This window comes from Phragmites australis, chromosome 24 (assembly GCF_958298935.1).
Source record: "Phragmites australis chromosome 24, lpPhrAust1.1, whole genome shotgun sequence".
In the NCBI taxonomy this organism is placed as follows: domain Eukaryota; kingdom Viridiplantae; phylum Streptophyta; class Magnoliopsida; order Poales; family Poaceae; genus Phragmites; species Phragmites australis.
This window is the reverse complement of record NC_084944.1, coordinates 2909914-2931824: the sequence shown is the minus strand read 5'-3', so window position 1 is coordinate 2931824 and position 21911 is coordinate 2909914. Positions and strand designations below refer to the sequence as shown.

At 50.2% G+C, this 21911-nt stretch overlaps 1 protein-coding gene across 1 annotated transcript; it reads right to left on the bottom strand.

Moving 5' to 3' along the window:
* Positions 1 to 18767: 18767 nt before the first annotated feature.
* Positions 18768 to 21512, bottom strand: LOC133906891 (subtilisin-like protease). The gene has a single exon (XM_062348851.1). It carries the CDS (start codon positions 21247 to 21249, stop codon positions 18991 to 18993), a length of 2259 nt encoding a protein of 752 aa, XP_062204835.1. The 5' UTR covers positions 21250 to 21512; the 3' UTR covers positions 18768 to 18990.
* Between the last annotated feature and the right edge of the window lie 399 nt (positions 21513 to 21911).

Below are 21911 nucleotides of genomic sequence, written 5' to 3'. Positions count from 1 at the left end.
ACCTGGGTTCAGTCCAAGGCTGGATAGATCGTAATAGGCTCCTCCCGGAGACGGAGGGGGTACTCCAAAGTGACCTACAGTTCTCCGGCCTAATGGGGTCAGGTTAGCCAAGGTGGTCGGCCGCAAATTACACAACCCGCGAAACGTCGATTCTGTGTATTAGGCTACTCAGTGACGAGCCTGTTTTTCTATTTTGCAGGACCTTCCGGACGAGCGTGGACATGACTTGTAAGTGTTTCAAATCCAAAAAATCAAGCTTTCTCTGTTGCAGGACTTCACGAACAAACGCAATCTCTCACCAAATTGTAAGCATTTCTGTTTCAAGAACCGCCTGGTCAACCGTTTCTTCCACCGACCAGACAGTCGGGGGCTAGAACTATTAGGATATGTGATTTATTTTCTTGAAGCTGGGTTTGTTTAGCTCACTCGCTCATGTTGATGGGATGAGATCCAAAGTTGACCGCTTGCACATAGCCGGGGGAAGGCGCCCGAGGGTTAACGACCACGATGCCACAAGCCCTAGCTTGGTCGAGCGCTGGTCGCCACCGAAAGGCTTGTCATGCTAAAGATCCTTAGTGCTGGGAACCTAGCTAGTGAGGTGGTTGACGCAATCCTCCCTAAGCATTACGAGCACTCCGAGGCTACTCGCCGCCCAAGCACAGAAAAAATCCACATAAAGACAAGCATTCTCCATTACAAATCAACCACTCGAATACGACCCGGGGCTAGTTCTAGACGACCTCGAGACAATACTTCTAGGACCCAAAGATACCCCTAAGCGGGTCAAACCAGACGGTCCAAAGGCATGAATGAATGGCATACAAAAGTGAGTCGGCACAGGCACCAAGCTCCTTCGTGGTCATCCGAGTACCTTCAAAACCAGCACCGACTACCGGCAAGAGGTTCAGGTGGGGTAAGTGGTCGCGACGCAGGCAAGGGCAAGGCAGGCGCCGGAGACTCCGACCTCAAAAAAGTGGTTGTCGACGGTCTCGTGAATCCTCTGCTCAAGGCCACTTGCCTCCTCGGAGGCTGCCAGAAACCACTTAATGTGACCGGTCACGGTTTTGCCGGATGTCGGGCGAACCTGAACACCGGCGGACCAAAGCAATGAGTCGAAAGGGGTAAAGGCCTAACTGAGATGGTCGTAGAATGTCACTCACTGCTCGTCGCTCTTGGTCATCTGCTCTAGGTCTTTCCGTGCAACGAACAGATCCTCCCGACAACGGCGAAGGTGGTCAAAGAATTCCTCTCTCTGCAGGACGCTTTCCCTGGTCACCCGTTCAAGATCCCTCTACACCGCGAGTAGCTCCTCCCAGCAGGCTGATCAAGAAACAGGTCGTAAGCCACATAGGAGTCAGTTGGTCGAGTCTTGCATGGGTAACCTAGGACCAGCACATAGCTCAGGTGGTCGGAATAACACACCTTGAAGATCGCTCGATGTACTCGCTCGCTAGCTCACAAACCCTACCTCACATTCGGCCACTGCCCCCAAAATACACCGGTCGGCGGGATCGTTAGTAGGAATGAATGAAGGTTTGGCGAGAGCTTGGGGGCTGGTCGGTTTAGGTGGGGGCTCGGTATGGGCGAATGGTTCGAACACTCCAAGAACTCTACGATCACAACGACACAAACTCATCAGAGAACAAAAAGTGAGGGGCGTCATTCAAATATATTACAAAACAGAAGTTACAATCAGATTCTTTACTCCTAGGTGGCCTCCACCCAGAAGACAAACATCATGCAGTCCACCGCTCCTTGACACTCCCGCTACAGTCTCTCCTCAGCTTCGGGTTCGGCGACCATGGCTCCCTCCTGGACAAGGTACATATTGAAGTTGTGGTCGCGGCTGTGGTAGCACCAGAAAATGTACTCCACAATCGACCTCACCGCCTACGCCACATCCTCTGCACCCCTCAGCGCTAGGGTATCTAGGAGCTCAGAAAAAAAATTCGCCAGGACCTTGATGGCGTAGGCCTAGGCCCGAGCTATGCGGTTGTCCTTCAGCTCGATGGCTCCCAGCCTGAGGCTCCCCAGGGGATTCGCCATCGCTTTGAAGGCATCCTGAGGAATGCTGAGGGTAGTGTGTTCATCCTCCTTGAGCTGGGAGTGCTTGACGGAAAGCGCAGCCTTCTCCCGCTGGAGCTCGTCACACCTTTACTGCAGCAAGCGTCCAACCTCTCTTTTTTGGGCCAGCTGTCTCTCCAACTCAGCACACCTGCTGGCCACCTTTTCCTTCTCCTTGACCAGTCTGCGAACAGAAGCAGGGATATAGCTGACTAGAGCGAGCAAGTCAGGGGCCAGCATGAGCTCCTCGACTGGCGCCACGGGGACTAGAGCCACCGCTGACACTCCAAGGGACAAAGCCAGAGCTGGCGGAGCGACCAGAACATCCTGCGGGGGCGCCGTCAGAGGGGTCATGACAGGAGCCATAAGAGCTACCACGGGCCTGTGGCAAACAACAGAGTTACAGAATCAGTAAGGAAGGGAAATTCAAGGTATCTATACCTACCAGAGAAACTTACCGCGACGGCGGGGAGCTAAGCACAAGTCTGGTCCTCACGAAGCCGCCAGATCGACTGGTCGAGGAGGATAACCCCGCTATGGGGCTACCAGTACTCGGGGTCCCGTGAGTGCGCATGGACACCTCCACGGTAGATGAGTCCTCCACCGGCCTCTTCCCACACTGCGTAGGTTTTTGGTCCATGACAGTCTGGTTGGTGCGGGCCTGGTTGTGAGGCCTCTGGTCAGTCCTGACCTGGTCGGGGCGGGCCTGGCCTGGTCGGCTCTGGTTGCATGGCATTGGGTCATGGTGAGTCTGGTCAGGGCACTGCGAGTCGGCCTCCTGCTGGCCGGCACCGCTTGCAGGGCTGCTGCTAGCGATCGCCACCTGACCCTGAGTAGACTGTCCGCCTCCCCGACCTGACGTGTTGGTATCGCGACCAGGTCGGTGGGTGTCCGGGGCAGCAACGGGCGATGGGGAGGGCTGGTGGCCCCCATGTTCAATCTCTCGGAAGACCTCCTCGACCTCGTCAACTATCGGTTGCATGACATCTACCTCGGGAAGACGTTGAAAATAACTCGAACTATAAGACCCCGACCAAGGAAAAGGTTTAGAGTAGAAAACTCTGAAAAGATGCTAAACATACCAGTCTAACCCGAGCCCTCTTCGACGGGGGGAGCTCACACAAGGGGACACACGGAGGGCTACCCTTCCTAGCGACCGTCGCCTCATCGACCTGACCTGCAAGTCGATGACCTCATTAGGAAGATCTAATTAAAAGGAATAAGACACCGCTTGACCAACACCTAGTGACAGGGGGATGACTGTGATGTTACTTGCGGAACTCTTCCTGGTGTCATCATTACTCCCGGTGTACAGGTATGCCGGGTGTGCTCTCCGCCGTAGGAGACACAGTCGGCGCTTGATGAAGTTGCGGAAGACGTCCGACCCTAATAGGCCGCCTTCCGCGAGCATCTTAACACAGCCGGCAAGGGACAACAGTTCGGCAGTCGGCGTGTGAGAGTTTCCCCAGCTCTCCGCAAGGCGCGCCAACGCATCCGACACCCGGAGGTTGTCCAAGGAGTCGTCGGTTGTGAGGTAGAACCACTCTTCCCTCCAGCCCGACCACGGCGATTTGAGATTCATCTCCGAATTGGAGCTTGCGATGCCGTCACGAAGACGAAAGTCGTAGCTCCCAGTGGCCGGCCCGGGCTGCAACCTGGCTGTGTAGAAAAATCGGAAGAGATCAAGGCATGACTCGATCCCAATGAAGTCTTCGCACATATGAGCAAAGATGCTCAACATGATGATGGAGTTGGGTTGAGATGGAGGGGACAGATGTCATAGAATGAGATGACGGTGGTGAAGAACTCAGAGAAGGAGGGGACGAGACCCGCCAGGAAGAACGAGGCGAAGATCACGATCTCTCCATGGCGGGGAGTAGAGACCTCCCCCCAGGGTGATATCCTGAAGACAGGCGGCGCGGAAGTAGGCGATTCTCGTACATCTGCTTTAGCTTCATGGCAGTGCAGTTGGACTTGGGAAAGTCAGGCTCTTTTCCGGTGCGCGGCGCCATGGGAGTACGGCGGTGGTTTTGGCAAGAGAGACAGGAGGAGGTCGGAGGCGATGGGCTTTGGTAAAAGGGCTTGGAGTGTGAAGGGGTATCCAGGGGCTTATGTCCTTTGATTTATAGGATCGACTCGGTCCCGCCACCTCGAATTCCAAGGGTCATTTGGGGAACCAAAATTTCCTTGAAGTCTAGCGGCCATCATGGTTTCTCTCTCCCACGATTCTCTCCCTCGCGCACACCCTCCTATTTTCTCTCTCCTATGATCTCTCTCTATGGATGTTTAACCTCCCATCGGGATGCGGTTTCTTGAGCTGGCCACGATGGTGGACCGTGTCGTCGACCACTCCCCGGGCAAAACTCTTGTTCAGCCGGGGCCCAAGTGGTACGACCAGGTTTGACTACATCCTTACGAACAACAGCTCAAATCATCATATCCGCGATGGAGGTTAGGGGCTACTGTCGATGTAAAGAATATAAGGGTCCCTCGCCGGGATGGCCCACAACGACCAGTTTTGGCAGTGTTAGCTTTCTTTCTCTGGCACGAGCCCACTGCATGACCAGTCAGCACTAGCACAACCACAACTCTGACCTTCGGGGGATTTCCCGTGACCAACCCTTGCTGGTTGCAGGGTAGGTACTCGTCTGGCTAGTCAAACCTTATTTGATACTGCTACTCATGTCGTTTTTCCTTCCCCAGGCGGTTCACTTCGGCTAAAGTGGTATAGCCGGTGCAGGGTTACCGTGTCCCGTCCCGCAACATTAATTGTTGCGGGACAGGCTCGCAGACGCAACAGGGGGCATGGCAGGCGCGCGTGGGAAACCGGCAATGGGACAGGACAGATCGAACGACCCGGGCACACAAGCGGGGAGGTGGCCAATGGATGTGATGGACATTGCAATGCTCCAAGGTAGGCACAACGCATGCGTATCCTATAATGATAGCCTATATTGATCATCTAGGCTTGCATAGGCCTTTTTATTGGGCCCACATGTAAGACTCCTACCCCTCTAGAATATAAAGGGGGATATCTTTTGGAAAGTAGGACAGACACATTGAGAAGAATACATAGGATATAGGGCTATTACACAATGGAGACCTGAACCTGGATATCTCTAGTGTTCTTGAGCAACATACACACAAATGCACATTCCGCAGGCACACCTAGAATGCAGATCATGCACCCGTTGTCCAATACACCTAGAATCATTGTTAGTGATTAACCCTCGACAATGCCTCTAGCAACGAGAAGGATTACTTCTTGAGGTGAGAAAATTTCAGCTCAATAACCAGAACAAAAACACAACCGAAAAGAAAAAAAACTCGCAACAAAGTAAGGGAGCCAATAGAAAGAGACTAGAAGGAGATGAACACAAGCATCGGAAGAAACAATCTCTTCATTTCTTGCGGAGGACAATCTTCTTTTCGGCAGATTACAAGATGTATTTCTCACAAAAAAATTCTCACCTGTTACAAAGGCCAAGCTCTCCTTTCTCCTCCTCTAAAACCTATCTCTCAAGGCTCAAATGACTGGCTTAAGCCTTCCACACACCCCTACCCCTCTATTTATAGGCCTAAGGAGGTAATTTAGCCCTTAAATTTTTTCCCCAAAATACCATATCTTTCAATGGCCTCCTACCTACCACCGGGGTATTTTGGTCTATTTTTTGCTCCGTCCATCGAATGATCGTGGCTTCTTCATGAATTAGCTTCACCTTTGATGCAAGCTCCATGATGATGACACGTGCACTCTATCCGTCTATGATTTTAAGGCCAATCCACGAAACTACTTTGCACGCTTCTCAAAACGTGACTCAGTGCAACTTGCTTTCACCTGAAGCAAGCATCCTGATTTCGACGCGTGTACTCCGTCTTGCAATCTTGATCGCCAGCAAGTTTCTCCCGTTCCCGATCCCTCATGCCGCCTTGTCACTTGCACCGGTATCTCTATTTGCTTGACTTTGTCAATACGCCGTCTTCATTCTCCTTCTCACCCTTTGGTTGATCTCCATATGCACAGTTTAGGACCACCCTTGACTCCGCCTAGGCTACTCGATCGTCCGGCACCAAACACCCCGTTTGGCCCCAATTATCTTGCCGTCAACCGCCAAGTTGCATCCACCACATGTACAATATAGGACAAGCAAACATGCATCTCCAATACCATTATAGATTAGCTAAAATCAAAATCTCTGTTGAAAGAGACATCGCACGGAAAACATGATTGCCAGATGATTCGGTGTTAACTCCTCTTGAGCGCCAGACCATCCCGCATGTTCAACCCATCAGATCGGGCATTTTGCATCTTCTCTGAAAATATTAGTTCAGCGTGCACATCAACTTATCGCCATACCATCTGGCGTGTGCATCTCAACCTTTTTGCAACTCTCTACAACAAAAGGTCCGGCGAAACATTCAGCGTACATGTTGCTCATCGCCAGACCATCCGGCATGTAGAACTGCTCCAGACACGCTTTGCAAGCTCTCTGGACAAATTAGTCCAGCGTGTATAGCTGCCCAGTGTCGAACCATCCGATATGTACTTCTACTTCTAAGTTGAAATACTCCGGCATAAAGTCTTCCTGTGCACCGAATCATCCGGTGTGTACAAAATGTTCAACACCGGACCATCCGGCGTATGCAATTTTTCTGAACTCAGAGATAAAAACACGAACTCTATTTTCTCTGCATCTTTGATTAGTCATAATCATAATTGCGATACATAGGCATGTTCAAGTAATCCATAAATCATCAAACCACATCAAAGATCTTGTTAATCACTCATCACAAATAAATCAAGACACGTCTCAACTTGGTTTCTCAACAATGTTTGGTATTGTCAGTATTAACCAGCTGAAAACTGGTTCAATCGAAGAAACTGATTTACTATTGGGTACTTGGGCTCAAATGCATCATCCCCAATTGCTCATTGCTGATGGAACTTGCAAGTGCAAGGTGAGTACAAGTGCAAGGTGATTAGTTGTTTACTTCTTTAATCTTTTCATCTTTTGGATGCAAACATGCAATGATGATTGATGAAATGTGATGTGCTTTGAACACTGAATTGATGATGCCTGATGTGATGTATTGTTGTTGGACAAGTGACGGTGTGAGGCGTTGGCTGATGCGCAGAACTGCTGATGAAATGTGTTGTGCTGATTGCTGAACTGCTGATGTTTTGTACTTCTGTTGGACAACTTGATAAGTGAGGTGTTGGCTGAATGGCTGATGTCTTGATGAAATGTTTTGTGCATGCTGATGAAATGTGTGGTGTTGGCACACTACATCTTCTCAATTCAGTCAACATTGATAGGAATAGTATTTATCGATAATGAACCGAAATAAACTTGTATTTATTGATCTCGAACCATATTTTTACAAAATAATGTATTAATTGAAGTAACAATAACGTATTATACCGAACACACTGAACCGAATTAACCAAATGAACAGCCCCACTCGCGTTCTCTGTAGCTAAAGATCTGGAGTTCAAGTTTCACGTCCATGGTTTTCCTTTTTTAGCTTTCGTCGTGTGTTTTGTTCAGTTGCCATGCCCTGGCTGCACCAGCAAGTTGGCATCTGAAGCTTTGTAACATCTACAGGCTGCAGGTAGTTCAACAGGAGCCCGGCAAGAATATGGTGAATGGCCACAGTTTGTCTGCACTTATATGATAGATTGCGTGATGTGTAGCAGTAGCCGAACCAGCAAGTTGGAAACAGGAAAAGATGTTGCCTTTCCTTTCCCGTTCTCTGAAATTCCTTTAAGCTTTGTTCTGTATGCTCCATGATTGCTGAAGATAGGAAGCAAAAGCTCGTTGCATCTATCTAGCTCGGTATCTGTTTCATTTGGTAGAAATAGATGTTAGATCAGAAGTCGAGGATCTGCCTATGTTGATAACGATATCTGAGTTGTTCCGGTCCAGCGATTCTGTTTGGTGTTCTCATTCTCTTTAGTCTTTACCAATAGATGTCAAGATAGTAAAAACACAAAGGAAATAGTAAAAACATAGGTTTAGAATTGATTGGCACTTTTTTTTCGAAACGGCAGCATGTGCTCTATTGATATTATTAGACGAGTAGGAAAAGTGAGTCTGTCTAAAAAGAAAAGACACGAAAAACAAAAGAAGAGGGACAAACAACAGGGCCCTCCCCAACAATGGCTAGAAAACACAAATAAGAAGCAACTACGGGGGGCTTGAAAGAAGTCCTATCAGAGTGGAAGGATCCCCTTCGCTGAGAGAGGTCCCAACTTAAAACGGTGGCTACTATCAGCACCCGAGGGTGACCTGAATCTGCACCTCAACACAATAACATCACCCTTTGAAACTCTTCAAGTTGATCTAACGTTCTCTAAGCCACTTGTGGTGCGTCTGTTGATTTATTTTGGAAGGTTCTTCGATTTCTCTCCTTCCAAATGTTCCACCAAAAGGTTATCACCATGCTGTTAAAATCCCTTCGCAGTTGCTTGTCAATTTTGTTTGATGCTGCCATCCTCCAACCGTTTAGGGTTTGAAACTGAGAGAATGGCAACATGCCATTTATATTTAGTCTTTGAGAGATAAGCAACCAAACTTCCTTTGTGAAAATACAATCTTTGCATAGGTGTATTGATGTTTCACCTTCTTGATCACATAGAGTGCATGTTTGATTCCGGGGCCAACCTCTTTTCGCTAAGTTATATGCGGTAAGAATTTTGCTTTGCAGAAGTATCCATGAGAAGAGTTTGCATTTTTGTTCATTTTTGGCTTTCCACACTTGCTGCATGTTGTGCTTCCTTGTTAGCCCCACACATTGAATTTTGTATGTACCCTGAGCGGAGTAATTTCCATCTGCCGTCCATCTCCAGGTTACGGTGTCTTTTATACCTGGCCGTAGCATCACGCCTTGAAGCTGTGTCCACAAGCTCATAATCTGGTTAAGTTCTTCGTTAGTCACAATGGACTCAAGATAACCAATCCATCGGTGATCGGCAAGGCCATCCTTGACTGTAATTTTTTTTCTTCTAGATTTTGCATAAATGAGTGGCGCGATATTTCTTGGGGCTTGTCTTGGAGCCAACTTGAGTGCCAAAAGCTCGCTTTCTCACCATCACCAATAGTTATTGTGGTTGATGCATTGAAAAGCTCTTTGTCTCCTTGATTGCAAGGCACTGGAAGGCCCTTCCAAGGTTTATCTTCATCTTGCCACTCATACCAAAGCCAACGTAATATGAGGGCCCTTGAAAATCTGTGCAAATCCTATATGCCTAAGCCTCCTAGTTCCTTTGGCTTGGTGACGGTCGCCCAATTGACCAGACAGTGGCCCCCTGCAACACTGTCTGGTGCTTCCCCTCGCCAAAGAAAACTACGCCTCAAACGATTGATTTTCTTTGAAAGCCATTTTTGAAGAGGCAAGACTATTAGGTGATACATTGGTCGCGCTGACAGCATGGATTTAACCAAAGCTTCGTGGTCTGCAACGGAAGAGAACTTGCCTTGCCAACCTAGCAGCTTATTGCTTAATTTATCAAGAAGAGGCTGGACGTCAACTTTTATGAGCTTTCTTGTATGGATCGGAAGGCCAAGGTACTTGCATGGGAAGGTCTCTACCTTGCTAGGGAAACCTTGTAAAATGTTTTGTAGAGGGAGCTATTGGCTTTGGATAGGATAAATCTCTATTTTGTTTAGGTTTGTCACAAGGCTGGAGCATTTTCCGAAGGCATCTAGGATATGTAGGAAAACTTCCAATTCCTTTCTATCTGGGTTCGTGAAGAGCACGACATCATCAGCATATAAGGAGCATCTGAGCTTTGCTTGTCCTGGAAGTATGCGTTTAAGAATCCGTAGTTGCGGCACTTTGGCGATCATCCGTTGCAGTGGGTTAATAGCCAAAATAAAGAGCATCGGCGATAAAGGATCTCCCTGACGAAGGCCACGAGCGTGGGTGATAAGTGGCCCCGGGATTCCATTTAGCATGATCCTCGACGAAGATGTAGCAAGAATTACCAAAATCCAGTGTATCCATTGCCTTCCAAAACCCAAGTTCTGTAAAACATCGATCAAGTAAGGCCAACTCACTGAATCAAAAGCCTTCGAAATATCCAACTTAACAAACAACGATGGGCGTTTTCTTCTGTGCAGCTCCTTAATCACATTGTTCATATACAGGTAGTTGTCATGGATTGAGCATTTCTTTATAAAAGCGCTTTGAACTCTTGACACCAGAACATCAAGGTATGATGCTAATCTATTAGCGAGCATTTTGGTTATGATCTTCGACAGACAACTAACTAGACTGATAGGGCGATAGTCTGAAACCGATGTTGGATCTATTTTCTTGGGAAGGAGAATGACATTTGCAGTGTTCACCAGATGAAACTTGTCAGAACCCAGGCTGGAGAACGCGTTGGCAGCATCCACAAGGTCTTCATTAATAATATTCCAACATTTCTTATAGAAAAGGCCGATATATCCATCGGGGCCTGGGGCCTTTTCAGGGTGAAACGAGTTTATTGTATCAAGAAGTTCTTGCTCGCTGGAAGGTGACTCCAGACCGGACATATCTCTTCGTTGGTAACCAAGTGCTATCCAATCTAAGGCAAAAAGCCTCGTTTTTTTGTTGCTCAACTAATTAACAAAGTGGTCATGTATCACGGTTTCCTTGTCTTTGTGTGTTATAGCGACTCTGTCACCTGTGTGAAGGGTCTGAATGTATTTCTTACGTCTTCGAGCATTTGCCTTAATGTGATTTTTTTTGTGTGTTTGCATCTGAGGATTGCGTGGCACTTGCAATCCTATAGGAATTCAAAATGCAAGAAATCTTCATATAGAGCGTGTGGATGCATCAAAGGAGAAGATAGGAACTTGGAGAAAGAGATAGACACAAAGAAAAGTTTCCATAATATTGGACCTTGTGTTAGATTGAGAAATTTGCATTTTTGACATCCGAAAACATGTGGCTTTGACGTTTTGACACCGCTAATATTGGCTTCGCCAAAATGACACCAAAAAGATGGAGATTCTTTGACATTCTACCCATTTTAATCCATTCTATTTTTGTTTTCCTATTTTTGGTGCATGAAAGGACAAGTATGCCCTTGGCTCAACAACAGTACCGATCCCCACAAACAATAGCAGCAGTGACCTGATCCTGCAAACAATACAGTCATGATCCTCTGTTGCCTTTCTCTCGCTGCTAAAGATGGCCAAATGGGCCAATCGGGCCGGCCCGGCACGGGCCCATCTCGGCACGGCCCGAAATCGGCACGGCCCGATTGGCCCATTTACTGTTACGGGCCGTGCCGTGCCGGCCCGCGTGCCGAGCCGTCGGCCCACGGCACGGCCCAACTGTCACCGTGCCGTGCCGGGTCGGCCCACGGCACGGTCGGCACGATGGGCCCGGCCGGCACGATGGGCCCGTTCGGCACGATGGGCCCGTTCGGCACGGTGGAGGCACGATAGGCCCGTTTGGCACGACGGGCCCGATCGGCACGGTGGAGGCACGACGGGCCAGGTCGGCACGGGAAGGCACGACGGGCCCGGCCGGCACGGGAAGGCACGACGGGCCCGGCCGGCACGGTGGAGGCACGTTGGGCCCGTCAGCACTCAAAAAAATAGGAAAAAAATCAAAAATAATAGCTAAAAAATCAAAAAAACAATAAAAAATATGGAAAATAAATACATAACATCTTTATTGATTGGTTGCCTCGTTAAAAACCTTTCTACTAGAAGGAAAAAAGAGTACAACCAATGATTATGCTCCGAAAATTACATGGTTTCATTAGAAACCCCAGAATTTTGCTTGCAATTTTTCATATGCTTCCTCAAGTGTCCCGTTCCATGTGAAGATCTGGCACCTATTTCTATACTGCATATATTACACTTAGCAAATCTTACCTGTTCCCCGTTAATTTCTTTGAAGACCTTTTCAAAATGTTGCCACACTTGAGACCATACACCTGAGTTCTCGGCGCCTTGATCCATGAATTGAAATATGGAATTAGTTTCTTGATGTGAAGTGAATACTGGCTACTTGGCTAGCAAATAGGAAAAGAGAGATGGGTGGGCAGGGTGGAGTTTGAGATGGAGTAGATGGTATTTATAGGGATGAGAGGAGAGGTAGGTGGGGGTGGGGCCGCGGGGGGTATTTTAAAAAAATAAACAAAAAACATGAATAAAAAAACTTAGAAATAATAGGGGCACATGATTAATTCTAAAAATGAGCTTTATTGATAGGTTGCCTCATTAAAAACCTTTCTAGCAAAGGAAAAAAGAGTACAACCTAGCTCAGAAAATTTAAAATTACATGTTCTCATCAGCATCTAGATACAAATTTTGGAATGATTCTTCAAGCTCAGTATTTTCTGCAGTGTGTTGCATTCGTGCTTCAGCTTGTTCCCAATCCTTTACTATGGTGAGTATTTCAACCATCTCACTTGACAGATTTGTTCTTCTCTCTTCGATTATCCTTCCTGTAAGACTGAAGGCAGCCTCAGAAGAAACTGTAGATACAGGAACCGTTAACAAATCTCGCGCTAACAGTGAAAGAACTGGATAATTCGTCTTGTGCTCATGCCACCATTGCAGTATGTTGAAGTTTTCTTGTTCGTGGCTGATAACGTCACTGTCGATGAAGGTAGTTAGCTCCCCTCCGGATGTTGGAATTCCGGTGCCCGTAGACGATCGTGACGAAGAGTCTGAACTTCTTGATGAAGAACCTGCACCAAATATTTTTCCCCACGTTGTCGTCTTCTTACTTGTTGTGGGTGCTAGTGGAGGTCGTTGCAGGCGAACTCCGCCATACTTTGTTTCATATTTACTATAAACTTCGAATAACTTAGAACGAACATTAGTATAATAATTAGAATAATCATGGCCAAGAGCATCACCTAGAATTGCGAGAACTCTACAGAAAGCTGCAATTTTAGCTCTAGGATCTAAAATAAAGGCAAAAGCGTATAACAAAGGAATTTCTTTCCAATACTTTAAGAATTTAGATTTCATAGGAACTACACAATCTCTTAAAAGATTGTCATTTTCATAGTTGTTTAAATGAGTAGCAATTTCAACAATATTATGCACTACTAAACAAGATGTTGGATAATAAACTCCTGATAAACTCACAGTTGAATCATAAAAAAATTCAAGAAACTCCAGTATCCTTTCAGCAACATACCAATGCGCTTCCGTGAGTAAAGTTTGACCCCCATGCTGATGGTAATGTGTATGAATAAACACACCAAATGTGCTCTTATATGGTATCAAATTTTTAAGCATCAAGAAAGTAGAGTTCCATCTCACCGGCATGTCCAGAGCAAACTTACGTGGACGCACACCCATTGCAACACAATACTGTTTATATGCTGCAATTCGTTGGTTAGAGGAGTTCACAAAAGATATTGCAGTACGAAAATCTTCTAAGTATCGCGATAACCTCTTCAAACCGGATTTTACTATAAGATTGATAATATGACAAGCACAACGTTGATGTAACAAGAAAGATTCAGCATAGGTACTAAACAACGGAGTAAGAATATCCATTGCTCTAGAATTTGCACCGGCATTATCTAAAGTGATAGAAAATATTTTATTCGTGAGGCCAAAGTCTGCAACTACTTGAGATATTTTTTCAGCAATATTTTCACCGGTATGCGCGTTGTCAATCAAGCGAAAACCTATTATTCTCTTTTCTAATTCCCAATCATTATTAACAAAATGAGCAACCACACTAAGATAATCCTCTCTAGCCCTACCTGCCCATATGTCCGAGGTCAAAGCAACTGAAAATGTACATGTTTGCAACATTTCTTTAAGTTTGCTACGACACGTATTGTAGTATTTTACCATATCCCTACTAGTTGTCTGTCTAGAAACATGCGTGAACCTAGGATTATGAGCTTGCTTAATGTAATCTTCAAATGCAGCAGACTCACCGATATTGAGTGGTAGATCCGCTCTTGCAATGAAGCGACATAGCTCTTTTCGAGCATTGGCAGAGTCGTACTCCCAATGATGAACAGAGCCGTCGGGGTTGTACTGCAACACCGTCTGCTTCATGGCTGCTCCACTCTTTCGCTTGCAACTTATGGCGTGCCTCTTCAAGTGCCCCGTTCCACCCGAGGGCTTTGCAGATAATTCATTTTTACAAATATAACACTTAGCATACCTGACACTTACCCCATCTTTCTCTTTGTAGATCCTTTCAAAGTCTTGCCAAACATCGGAAGTACCGGCTCTTGATCTTTTAGACCCGCTGCTTGCTAATGTGTGCGCACTTGTAGAGCCTGACGATGGCACTCCTGCTGCATCACCTGGATCTGGATGTGAACCAACCGGAGGTTCACCGTCGGGTCCATCATCACCTGCAGCACTAGTATCAAAGGGGCCGTAGTCCCCTGTGAGTCCTTGGAGAAAAAAATCATGATCTATGGATGTATCATGATCACCGGCATCCATGATCAATGTCGAATGACACTACAAAAATTGCAAATATTCAGAGTTAGAAATAATCAAATAATAAAACTAATAATAAAATAAGACTCAACAACGATGCAAAAAAATCACCAAGATTTCTTCAACTTCAAGATAGCAAATCAGCAGGATGACGATTTTGGAATTGCTCGGATTTTTTTGCAATAATTCAAACTAATTTTGCCAAATTATCGCTAATTCTCACGAACTTTGAGACAAGAATGAGAGGAGGAAACAAGAGAGAAAATGGTGTTGCTGGTGTGGAATGGAAGGGCAAGGTGCTCCTCTATTTATAGGTGAAAAATGGTGATTTTTGCAATTTTTTTCGAATTTTTTGGAGCTCAAACGGTCACAAAACGGCTATAAAATTCAAAAATATCGGGTTAACGGGTTAAACGGGCCGTTCCCGGCCCGTTTAACCCGTTAACCCGCGTGCCCCCGCCGGCCCATCGTGCCCACGTGCCGGTCGGGCCGTGCCCCCCCGCGGTGGGCCGTGCCGTGCCGTGCCGGCCCGGCCGTGCCGTGGGCCGCCGCGTGCCGAGCCGGCACGGTGGGCCGTGCCGTGCCGGGCCGACCGTGCCGTGATGGGCCGGCCGTGCCGTGATGGGCCGCCGCGTGCCGTGCCGGCCCGGCCCGGCCGTGCCTCCTGGGCCAACCGTGCCTGAGCCGGGCCGTGCCGGGCCGTGCCGTGCCCGTGCCGCCCGTGGGCCGGGCCGTGCCGTGCCGGCCCGTCTCAGCCGGGCCGTGCCGTGCCGGCCCGCCGTGCCGCGCGCTCGGCCCAGGCACGGCCCGTGGCCTCGTGCCGTGCCGGCCCGGCCCATCTCGGCTCGGGCCGGGCCGTGCCTGGGCCGTGCCTACAGTTCCGTGCCTCGGGCCGGCCCAATAAGCACGGCCCATTTGGCCATCTTTACTCGCTGCTTCTGTTTGGTGCTATATTTGTGTGATTTATGTTGCCATAAGTCGTGATTTATGTTGCCTTTCTCTTGCTGCTTCTGTTTGGTACTATATCTTTGTTGGAGAATGACTAAACTTTATGAATTGCTAGTGTATGTGTCGGTGAATCAGGAACCAGGGTTCCCGAATCCCGAGGCTAGGCCAGCAATCTACCACGTGGCGCCATCCCACGGGGTCACCTCCGTGAGGTAAAGAAGACTAAGTTCCGGGAGAGGGCGCTCGGGGCCACAGTCAGTGGTCCCCGAGTACCCGGGTTCCCCGATGGACTACGAAGACTAAGCGACCAGGAGAACCGAGTACCGGGAGATGTGTGCCCGGGGCTGCGAGCAGTAGCCCCCCGGGCACCCGAGTGCCCCGAGGACCCAACAAAGGAAGTTCCGGGAGAGAGTGCAGTGCTCGGGGCTGCGAGCAGCGCCCCCCGAGCACTCGGTTCCCCGAGAATCCGTACAGTCATGACCGGGAGAGAGTGCTCGGGCCGTGAACAGTGGCCCCCAAGCACTCGGTTCCCCGAGGACCAAGAAGGGGCGTTCTCGGGAGAGAGTGCTCGGGGAGGTGAACAGTGACCCCCGAGCACTCGGTTCCCCGACGACCCAGGAAGCCCCCTGACAGTGGCCCCCACAGGGGTCCAGCGATGAGGTGTCAGCCAGTGAAAGGCCCGAGGCTGCATTTAAGAGCGCTCGTGGCCTGTCACCTCCAACTGCTCCCGCCACGCTCGGTGTCAGTTCCTGCCATATTCTGGTAGAAGGGCGTGGGGACATTAAATGCACGGGTCCCATCCCGTGCCATCCGGCGCGCCTCGGGATAACGTCGCAAGGCCCGAGGCGTTCCGTCTGCCGCATTGCTGTGGCAGGAGAATAAGACAGGGCGGGCATGCCGGGCCGCTCTGCCGCTGCCCGGTGGGCCCTCTCCACGGCGCCCGTTGCCAGCGCCATCATGATGCCTGATGACCGGGCGTGGGGCGCGTTTTCAACCCCCGTCACTTCGCACAGAGGCTATGATGACGCCCTTTCCATTTATGGTGCCTTAGAGCTCGTGCCCTCCCTTTCGGGGCACGCTACTGCCGGTGGGTAATTAAAGCGGCCGGCAGCACGGACAAAGACAAGTTGAAAAAAGTTTGAACAAGCAGAGATAATTCTTATACGCTAGAAAAAGCTCGGCAAGCTCTGCACGGTCGAAGAAGTTAAGGAGGTAGAGAAGATCGAGAAGTCCAAGGGCACCCAAAAGCCAATAGATACACACAGACCGAAGAACAAGGAGCCCCAGGCTCTAGGATAGACAGACATTCTTGTAACCAGCAACATCATTGAGGGACATTCTCAGGGTATTTATAGCATTCATACATGAGTAGGGTGTTACGCCTCCGTGCGGCCCAAACCTGTCTAAACCCCCAGTGCATTTGCTCTTTTCTGCATTAGATCATTTCACCCCACCAGGCATCGCATTCATATCCATTTATTTCTCTAGCAAACTTATTCAGGATCATCTCCCGGCCGAATCTCTAAAAAGGGATCCCTCAGGATCCTGCGACAGGAGTTAACCATCCGACAGTATGGTACCGAATTGAGTGTTGCAAGTTATTCAGAATTGTGTCTGGTCGTTTCTTAGAATAAGGATCTGTTTCAAAAATTGCTTTTGGGGTGTCTAGTATTTTTCCCCGCTCTCTGTTTTTTATTATTCTACTAACTTATGATCTCAAGTTTGAATTTCATCGTCTGTCTTCACAGCAGTAGGATCAGGTCACTGCTGTTGTTGTTTGTGGGGATCCGTATTGTAGCTTGTTGCTGAGCCAAGGGCATACTCATCCTTTCGTGCACCAAAAATAGGGAAAAGAGAAAAGAATGGATTAAAATAGGTAGAATGTCAAGGAATCAAAATACTCCCTTTTTAGGTGTCATTTTGACGAAGCCAATGTTGACGGTATCAAAACGTCGTAGCCACGCGTTTCGGATGTCGAAAGTGCAATTTTCTGTGTTAGATTTCCTCTAAATTTCTTATAGATTGAGGCATTGCTTAAGAATTTCATAAGGAGAGATCCTTTGTTCCAAAGGGGAACAAAGGGGAACGTAGGAAATTTTCTATATGATTAGAATCCTACAAAATTCCTAATACCTTTTCATTGTTCCAGAGGGGGGCGAAATGTTTACATTCGTTATTCCATTTTGTAACTATACCGATTAGTTTGTAACTACATAGTCAGATAGAGGCCATGGTAATGTTACCTTCAAGCGTTCGATCTTTGGACAGCCCCATGGATATTTGTGTATCTTTGGGGAACTCTGAGGTCCCAGGGATGCTGCTGCTTGTGGTACCGTCAGAAATAGTAATTTCATTATCGGAACTCGGAACAACCATATTTGTTACGGCCATTCCTGCTGAAGATGACGAGTTTTAAAGCTGGTCTGGATGTAGTTTAAAAAAAAATAGTATTGAGAAACTACAGTTTTAAAAACCAGAGCCATATAATACCATGATTTAAAAAAATAGGTCATAGTTGGAGTTTCCAAAACTCAATTATTTTAATAATACTATGTTTTTCAAAACTACAAGATCTGTTACATCTAAAAATCTCCAAATTTTCCAAATCTTTCCCATTACTTAGAAAAAGTGAGCCACCGGTTCAGTACAACCAAAGTATTATGTAAAAGCATAGCATTTTTCCAAAACTCAAAAAAACTTGGCATTTAAACAGGGCCTTGTCTGCTGAAAATGCAGCGTTATACTGCAGTTCTGTAGATTCCAACACAGTACAGTAATCAGTAACTCCAAAATGGCAACTGCTTAAATGTAGAGGGGCATCTAGATCTAACAGTTGCCGGAAGCAGTGGAGAGACAGGTTGCAGAAGGCATGTGCCAGACAGCCCAAAGGTAGATGCACATTTGTACTATGTATACGTGCTTTGTTGCTTACTGTTCGCCCAACATTTACACGAGGCAAGGCCCAACAATTCACAGGCTGGAAATCGGTGCGCAAGAAATCCAGTCGCATCTTGTCGTGGATCCGTGATCCTTGTACCGAACAGCAGCTGCACTTCTTCAGTAAGCAACGCAACACATCACCGTGTTTCGGTAGCACTGCACCGTCACTTTTGCCATAGTACATTCGTACTGCAGATGCCGTCAGAAGCTCATGTTGTTGCTACTGAACACGTTCGAGGTCAGTTGTTCTCGGTCATGCTCGTAACAAAAGGAAACGTTTTTCAGAGTTCAGAAACGGGACGCTGGTGAAAGAAAGGCAAAGCATTTTCTGGAGTTCTGAACTGGAGTACAAGCTTGTGTTGGCAACTAGGCAAATACAGATTGATATTCCAAGGGCATTGCTTTATTGATTTCCGGTATTTACAGAACAAAATTGCAGCTGAGATAGCATACATCAAGTGGGAGACACTCCAGTTTCGCAGCCTATACAAACCATACAAGTGCAGTAGCCTAGAGACGCTATACATACTGCGTTACGGTTGCAAAATTAGCAGTCTTTGAACACGAGCAGACAGAAAGACCCCTCCTTGCCGCTGCTCGCGCGCTACTCAGTCTTCGCTGGAATCACAAGAGGGCTCCTCACGATGTAATCGTCGGAGACCCACTTCAGGTTGCCCTCGGCGCCGGCGACGTTCGGTTGGCCGGCCCACCGCACCGTCACCGTGAAGCTCTGCTGCTCCTTCAGCTCCGTGAACCGGAGCATCGGCGGCTGCACGATCACCGACACGTCTTTGGGCATGTCCACCACGGCGGTGTACACGGAGTTTGGCTTCCCAACATTGGTCACTGTTCTGTTCACGGTGATGGGTTGGGACAGCAGGTTGACGACGAGGGATGGGTAGTTGAGCTCTGCTTCGGTGATGGCCTTAAGGCTGCCGCAGGAGACGGGGCGGTGGGCGATCTCTTTGACGCCGTCGTCTCCGATCCCCAGCCCGCAGAGGTAGGGGATGTAGTCGTCGGCGTGGAGGTCGTAGACGAGGCCGGGGTCGAAGGCGAGCGCGGGGTTGACGTAGCCTGCGCCCATGGCGTAGAAGGTGGCGTGGCGGTATTGCTCGTCCTTGATGGGCAAGCCGGTGCGGTCCACCGCGTCCGACGTCGTCATGATAGCCGACTTGATCGCCGCAGGGGACCACTCGGGGTGCAGGCTCTTGAGGAGGGCGGCAATGCCGCTCAGGTGCGGCGTCGACATGGACGTCCCAGACTCGACGAAGAAGGAGAGGCCGGCGCCGTCGGAGAACTCCGTGTGCGACTCGGTCGGCGCCCACGCCGCGAGGATGTTCATGCCGGGCCCGGTGATGTCCGGCTTCAGGATACCCGGGCTGGCCTTGCTCGGCCCGCGGGACGAGAAGAAGGTGACGGCCGGCGACGGGTACGAGCCGATGACCGTCCCCTTGAAGGCGATGCTCGCCGTCGGGTTGGCCGTGGAGTTCACGTAGGACACGATCTTGGTCCCGGTGTCGTAGCTCACGTGCGATGCCGGGAGGACGTGCGCGTCGGCGAAGGTGGTGTACCCGTCCGCCGCTCTGTTCATAACGATCATGCCCACGCCGCCGTACGCCGCCACGGTCTGGCCGGCCTCGATGCGGTCGTTTAGGCCCCTGCTTTCGCAGAGCACCACCTTACCGGTCACCTCAGAGCCGCGCAGCACGCTGCAGTCGCGGCTTGCATCGAAACCATCGACGCCGGGGTACACGAGCGGGAGCGGGTCCGCGGCGGAGTTGTTCCCCGGCTGGAACAGGGACTCGCCGTGGAACTCCTCGCCGTTGCCGAGCCTCACATTGGTCCGTATCGCCCGGTCCATCGTGCCCGCCGCGACGGTCAGCATCCATGGCGCGCCGTTGCCGACCGTGCCGGGCTCCGGGCCCGCGTTACCCGCGGCGCAGCTGACGAAAATGCCGCGCTCCATGGCCTTGAACGCCGCGATGGCGATGGGGTCATAGTTGAACTGCGTCCCGGAGTACGCGCCGATGGAGAAGGATAGCACATCGACGCCGTCCTTCACGGCGGCGTCCAGCCCGGCGATGATGTCCATGATGGAGCAGCGGCTGCGCGTGCACACCTTGTATATCGCGAGGTGCGCGTGCGGCGCCATCCCGGACGCCGTGCCGTCCGCGTTGCCCCTGACGTTGGCGTTCTCCACGAAGTTGCCCGCGGCCGTACTGGCCGTGTGCGTGCCGTGGCCGGCGTCGTCCACCGGCGGCGCCGTCGAGTTCACCGCCGCGCTCCCGAACGCCCGCGCCCCGATGATCTTGTTGTTGCATCCGCCCCCGGCGACCGCCTTGAACTCACACGTGCCCTTCCACCCCTTCGGCGGCGGCTGGATCCCATCGTCGCCGAACGACGGGTGGCTCGGCAATATTCCTGTGTCCAAGATCCCAATCACCACTCCCCGCCCAAACTCGGACCGGCTCCAGAAGCCCTCGTTCCCGAGGTGGAGGCCGAGGAACCCCGGCGAGCGGGTGGTCGCCAGCGGAAGGAACACCTCCGGGTACAGCCGCACGCACCCCTCCGTGCCCCTCAGCGCCTCCGCCTCCTCGTCCGTGAGCCGCGCGGCGAAGCCGGTGAACACGTCGCTGTACGAGTATATAATCCGCGGGTCCTCGTCGCCGCCGGCCGCGTCCAGCGAGGCCGACTGCGGCAGGAACGAGCGGTGCCACTCCTCGACGGAGTCTCCGACCCCGCCGCCGTCCCTCGGGTCGAGGTGCACGATGTAGTTCCTCCGCTCCAGCAGGCTCGCCACCGCGCCGTGGAGCGGCAGGGACAGGAACAGCAGCAGGGAGACGAGACACCACCGCGACTCCATCAGTGGCAGCACTGCGCAAGCCTGCAGTAGCTTGCTGGGCAATGCGGGAGTGAGGTGAGGTGGGTAGCGACGGTGAGGTGACCAGCGCGAGATTTTATGGTGCAGCTGCTTCCTGAGCCTCCTCCTGCAAGGCGTGGGGGAGTGGAGTGTGGAGTGATGGGCGGACACGGCAGTGAGCTGGAGAGTTTAAATGATGGCAGTATTGCATCGGCGTGGTGGCTGGCGTACCCTGTGTCCGCGTCCCGTTGGATTCACCGTGCGGCTGACCCCTCTGCTCGGGCCCCGGCTTTGCCTCTGTCTCCCATGGTCCTCGATCCAGGTCTCGTGATAGCTATGTCCTATGCTGGATGGGTCGGACGGAATCGGATTCATTCCTGTGCCCCCACGTTTTGGAACTTGTCCTCCAGCTGAGTGCACACTACGGCTCTCTAGGGGAGATATTTTCTGTAGGCGCCACATGTCGGTGAGGCGGCAGCGGCGGTGAGGCTGTTTTAAAGTTGCAGCACGACGAGCGGCGATGTTTGCGTTGCGGAAAAAGGTCAATGGTCGGTTGACCCGTGGGACCCTGGACTCTTGACGACGGACGTGTGAACGCGCCGCGCGTCCAGCCAGGTGTTTTGACGAAGGCCAACGCCGGTGAGCCGGGCGGTATGCTCGTGCTT

Bases quoted from the DNA above. Each gene is read 5' to 3' on its own strand.
- LOC133906891 (XM_062348851.1), bottom strand. From the start codon at position 21,249: ATGGAGTCGCGGTGGTGTCTCGTCTCCCTGCTGCTGTTCCTGTCCCTG.